The sequence below is a fragment of the Athene cunicularia genome, assembly GCF_003259725.1.
Source record: "Athene cunicularia isolate RWA chromosome 1 unlocalized genomic scaffold, athCun1 chr1_part2, whole genome shotgun sequence".
In the NCBI taxonomy this organism is placed as follows: domain Eukaryota; kingdom Metazoa; phylum Chordata; class Aves; order Strigiformes; family Strigidae; genus Athene; species Athene cunicularia.
In genome coordinates, this window is record NW_020799092.1 from 67,565,362 (window position 1) to 67,571,367 (window position 6,006).

General features: G+C 40.9%; 1 protein-coding gene across 1 annotated transcript in view; it reads right to left on the reverse strand.

Moving 5' to 3' along the window:
- The window catches only part of DUS4L (dihydrouridine synthase 4 like), a 10,060-nt gene extending 4,157 nt beyond the window's left edge, over positions 1-5,903 (reverse strand). The window contains exons 1-3 of the mRNA XM_026868290.1: positions 5,378-5,903; positions 5,011-5,132; positions 1,019-1,136 (exon numbers count right to left, since the gene is read on the reverse strand). Of these exons, the coding sequence (XP_026724091.1) occupies positions 1,019-1,136; positions 5,011-5,132; positions 5,378-5,487 (350 nt within the window). The 5' untranslated portion in view covers positions 5,488-5,903. The remainder of the gene's footprint in view (positions 1-1,018; positions 1,137-5,010; positions 5,133-5,377) is intronic.
- Positions 5,904-6,006: the final 103 nt, after the last annotated feature.

Sequence of the window (6,006 nt, forward strand, 5' to 3'; positions counted from 1 at the left end):
TCCCCCCCCCCCCCCCCCCAGTAATTTTCCATTTTCCCTCAACTGCAAAACACTACTTTGATTGGCAGGAAATAACCTTTGTTTCCACTTAACAGCGGCAGGTTTTTTCTTAAATAACTTTTCTTATAAAGGCAGATTAAGTGCACAAAGTTTTGTTGTTCTGAAGCCAGAATGCACAAGAAACAAAGAATTCAAATGTAAGCATGTATTTTTGGCCTAAAAGGAAGTTACAGTTTGGTATATGCAACTGTAGTTAGCTTAGAAAAAAAAAACAACTTCCATTTTCAAGTCTCAGATCTCTCTGGGAAGAGTTTTCTCAGGTACTATAATTTTAAGTCAAGACAACCTAATTAGAACAGACAAATTAAGTATTTGCACCATAGTATTACCTTTTGCTTTCCTACATTTACTTTTGAGGTTAGAAAAAGACTGCCTGACAAACATGTACAGTTAGCAAGAATCTTCATTTTTGCATTATTACTCTGTTTCAGTGTCAAGATCCTTATCAATTTATGTCAGATCACTAATTCACTGTACTTATGAACTTAATAAAAGATGGAATAAATTATTTTCAGCACTTCCTGAATAATATAATCTGTATAATTATATTTTAGAGACTATCCTTCACTTGCAGAAGTCTGAGACATGAGGGACTTGTCTGGTTATTCTGGGAATTGCTACATCATTTCTGAAAACATTCTCCAAATTATTTGCAGTAAGATCTTAGTGGTAATGCATATTTAACTGCTGTTGAAAAGGGATGGACATTTCACTTCTGAGCCAACTCAATATCTTGCCTGAAAAAAGGCAAGCTGGCAAATACACCTGGTTTTGTCTGTCTCACCATGGTGACAGGCATCTCAGAACATGCAGAACAGTGTCCTGCCACACAGACATTTCTGAGAGGTTAAAAAGCTGTTTCTCTCTTGAAGTCTATTTTAAAGTTAGGATAGAAATTAACATGAAAAACAGCATTCTTTGTTCTCAAATTATTTAATAAGCTTTTTCAAAACCTCACCTCTGAGGACAGCCACAGTTCAGGTCTATTCCATCTGCAAAAGGGCAGACAATACGGGCAGCATCACACAAAACCTGTGCTTCTTTAGCAGCAAACTGAACAATCAATGGATGATCACCTACTCCAATGAAAAGATATACAGAGATTTTTAAAAAGTTCTAAATTTTGAATGTTTTTGTTATATTGAAAAGCTGTCTGGCCATGGTCCTGGACAACTGGCTCTAGGTGACCCTGCTTGAGCAGGTGGGCTGGATAACACAACCTACAGTGGTCCTCCCACTCAACTATCTTGTATTTCTGCGAGCTCTAGATAACAAAAAAAAAGGTAGCTGACCAGTGGTTACTAAATGAATATGTCTATCAAGAGAGGAGGGAATTCATACATACATATGTGTCCTAGATGGTTGTTGGCTCAACATACACTTTTTCTGACTGAAATTGGTCAGATGCTTCTCTTTCACAAAGATGATATACAAAACTAAGTATTCTCTATTTTTCAGCAGCCTTCATGCTTCCTCTCCCAGCCTGCCCCTTCTTGGCGGCATGCTGCCCCTTTGCTGTGCTGACATGGCTGTCTGTCTTGCCAAGTAGGAAACTTGCTTACAGAACCAACCTTTCAGAAAGGAGCTAAACAACCCACAAGCTTTGCCCTCCTTTACCCCAGCCCATCTTTTTCCTCTTCTGTGCCAACATGGCTGGTTTTTATCCACAATGCAATATGCAGGGTTGGAATGAGAACACACGGGCAGAGGCAGCTTTAGCAGCTTTGTCTCAAGTGGGAAAACAAAGTGTCACTGCTCCTCAACTTGGGTCTGTTGAACTACTTGTGATTTACTAAGCCCCTGCAGAGAGCCAGATGGTCATTTGGAACATGCTCTCCTCTTTTACATCTACTGCATTACATTAAAGGCATCTAAAAATATCTCGGTCTTAGCACTCACTTTCCATATAAACAATTTCTGCAGTTAAGAGGAAGGGGGATATCTGAGCACTGATGGAAAGAGACCATCCAAAAAATGCACAAAGCAAATGCACTTCTGGTACTGAAAAGACCACAACTGCTTCTGAAGGTTTTTCTATTTTAGTGGAAAATAACGTCTTGAAGTTGCGGAGCCTAAATCAGAGAGGGCAGCAGTACCCTCTCAATCAAGTTGAGACACTTCAAGAAGTTATGTAAAACTCCAGCAAGGAAAAAAAATCCCTTGCATATTTTCAAAACAGCGTCCATTTAAGACGGTCTAGCCAGAGATTTATATTACTACAGCTAATACTTTGGAATAATCCCACAGTCCTAATTTTTGGTTGAGCATTAAGTAATGAAAATACTGAGTCCAGCCATATTATATTTTTTTAGCAGTAGCCACAAAGAAGACCTACTTCTATTTTAGAAATATACAACAAAGAAATGTCAATGCCAAAGTGGTAAAGGGAACTAACACTTAAGGAACTAACACTAACAGGATAGCAATTGTTTAGCTGAAACAACATATTTTAAGTCATTTAAGTCAAGGGGGTCTGTTACAGAGAAGTTCCTGATAAGACCAAAGACTTGCTGCCCAAAGCAACTTAAATCGGCTGAACTGGCTTTGTGGTTTGGAGGCAAGAGACAGAGGTGAACAGTTCAACAGCGAGGCAGAGGAGTTACTTCATCTCTGAGACACACTGCCCATGACCACCAGGAAACACTGCGCTGGCACAACTAGGAGGAGACCAGGGCGGAGCATATGGAAATGACTTCTTAGAACCCGCCTTTTCGTGGAAAGATTATGAATATGTATAGGTTTTTTTAAAACTATCATGAATATATAACACTTTGCTGTATAAAGCCAAGACAAATTACCATGGTGGGCACGCACGCTTGTGGTGGAGAGATCCCCTGTGTGCCTCACTGGTGAATAAACATACCTACAGTACAACCTTATAGGTTGTGGAGTTGTGATTCCGCAAGTCAAAAGAAGATGGAAACCAGAAATTGCAACTGTAGGCTCCAAACCTACTCTCCTAGTTAGAAGACAAAATCCCCAAACAGCCAAGAAGTTAAACATAAAACCACAGTAAAATTTCACAACCTGTTGTGGAGCTACTTGTTAAAAGCATAAATGCTAATAAAGTAAATACTGTAATATTGGCAAAGGTGTCTGCAGCAGAATGTTTTAGAGGTCTATAAAATTAAGGCCAGCATGAAAGAGGTGAATAGGGAAAAGATATTGTTAGCAATCCTAGAACATTTCTTTTTGTACCCCTTGTTATCAAGCAGCAAAGTTACAGCATGAAGGAGAGTTTCCTCTTTCCTCATCTCTGCACACTCCAGAATATACTACATATCTGACCATAGGACATTGCGTAGATCAGAAGTGTAAGTAAGTTGAAAGGGAACAAACTAGTGGCTCTGTGGACCTCTGAGCCATATATATTGTCAGTTATGTTCTTACTCATTTATTTTTACACACAAAGAATTATTCATGCTTTTTTAAAAGTTGAATTCCACTAATAAGAGTCTACCTGTGCTTCCCAATGTGACATTTCCCTGTCACTGCTGTTCTGTTTGAATAATGCACCACAGTAAACAGCCAGTGCTAAAATAATGAAATATACTTCCCCTGCTATTATATATTCACTTATGAAACAACCAATTCTGTGGTCTGAATAGATTAAATCACCACACTTCACAGATCCTACACACTAATCTTACTAGCACGTTAGCAGCGCTCTCTTCATTCCTCCAGTTGCAGCCTATGCTTGTATGTTCCTTGCTACACTCTTCTACTGCAGCCACTTCATGCCAGCAGATCTGTATCGTTACTGTCACCTCTTCCCACATATTTCATACCACTTTTTTGCTTTACAGCTAGGACTCTGTACAACTACTTACACCCCTCCTTTTTGTATGTGTTCTGGTTATGTTTCTACACCATGCCTAAAGCCTTGCTTCTCCCCACCAACCCTAGCCAAGCTTCAACTTCCCGGTCTCTTCTTGCTCTTTTTTATTACACTCTCAGTATCTCAAGGAGACCATGAACAGCCCTTTCCACTCCAGCTAATTTGAAACCCTACCTCAATATCAGTCTTTGATTCCACCATATTAATGTCTGGTCTATTTTTTTTTTCGCATTCAGCAACCTTCTTATTTTTGTTAGGGACTAGAAAATTCTTCTTGGCAATGAGTGTTCATCTCTGAAACACACAAGAGACAGTAGTTGCTGGGAAAAGAATCTTACTACCATCTTGTACTGGATCTGTCTGGGATGGAGTTAAAACAGTACTGATAATGTTTGTTGATGTTTTGGCTATTGCTGTACAGTGTCAAAATTTTCTCTTTTTCTCTCTCTGCCTCCGCCTGCCCCAAGCAAAGAAATTGGGAGCGGACACAGCTGGGAGAGCTGACCCAAACTGGCCCAAGGCATATTCCATACTATAACATCAAGCTCATGAAAAAAACTGCGAGTGGTAGGGGAAGGAGAAAGTGGGTTAGGACATGGAAATTGTGTTCCAGGGTGGCCAGCGCTTGGAGACAGGCTGGGCATTGGTCTGCTGGTATGAGGTGGGAAGTGATTTTTGCATCGCTTGTTTTTTTTCACCTTCTTTCCTTCGCTTATTAAGCTGTCTTTATCTTGACCCATGAGTTTTTCTTGGTTTTGCTCTTCCCATTCTCTCCCTGTACTGCTGGCAGACTGGAGAAGGAATGAGTGAGTAGCTGTGTGGCTACATAGCCCCTGGCCAGCTATGTGTGGTCAATCTACCACACATCTGAATCAGTTTGGAGGCTGTGATTTCAGGTGGAGACAAGGTTTTCCACTACTTCATTTGATACACTATTACTGGAATGTGCTTACTCTCACCTCAAATATTTCTATGGTTTTACAATCAATCAGACATAACAAAACTGTTATAACAGAGGTCAAGTTGTGTGACAGACTTCATTCACTTGGCCAATCTGGTTTATCACCACATAAAACATTCTAACAAGACAACGGTTTATTTAAAAAAAATACCTTTGTCTGTTGTGAATTCACTGTCTCTTGCTTTTGCAGATCTCACAAAATCAGCTGCCACTATCATTGGTGTGTAGCACAAATCACAACTGTATTTCCTAACCAAGGTTCTGAAAGCCAACCTGCAGACACATGAAAATTAAGAGATAAACAGTAAAGTCATTTTTCTGATTAGCTATTCTAAAATGCTGTTCTGACATGCAGTACTTTTGGCACGTAAAAGTATAATCATAAGATAAAACATGTTCCATGTCTATCTCCATCTTAAATAAAGGAGAAAAAAGGTAATCATCCCTGGTTTTACAGTCAAGATAAACTTCCTCAGAGAAAATACACTGAAAATATAATTGACATGACAGCTACTTACTTTGAATAGCGGACCATAGGGGCACATATTTTTACAACTTGCCCTGAATGAAATAAATCCATGGGATCTTTTAGTTGGCATTGTTTAGTTTCTATGATGTCACCAATCATGTATAATTAATTCTTTTAGCATCTGAAAAAACAAACAGTGTTTGTGTGTAAGTAATTCAGCTACTTCTCATAGGCCATACAGCAAAGCATTAGAGCTTAAACTGGACTTGCTCTTTGGTAAAGCATCGCACAACAAGTCTGTCACTGGCAGGGCATCAGAACAAGCCTTTTGCCACCACCAGCTATGACCACCGGCCCTGCGCCGGGCGTCCCGCTGTAATTTGTGGTACCCTCGTCGTAACACCGCTGTTTTCATTCCTTGCGGTGCAGACCGTGCAGGACGGGGAGGAGGTTTCCATCCCAGCCCCTCAGCGCAGGCCCGGCTCCGAGGCGGTCTTGGGGCTCAGGGCAGCCCCCGCCCTGCCCTACAGGCCTCACGCCGAGTCTCCCCTCACGTCCGGCGAGAATCGCTGTTGCCCTGCATAGCGTTCCGGGCAGCGGTCACAACCAGCAAGAGAATTCCCGGCTAACAGCTTCTCTCTGGCGGGGAAGTGCAAACGTGCACGTTTTCGGCCGAAA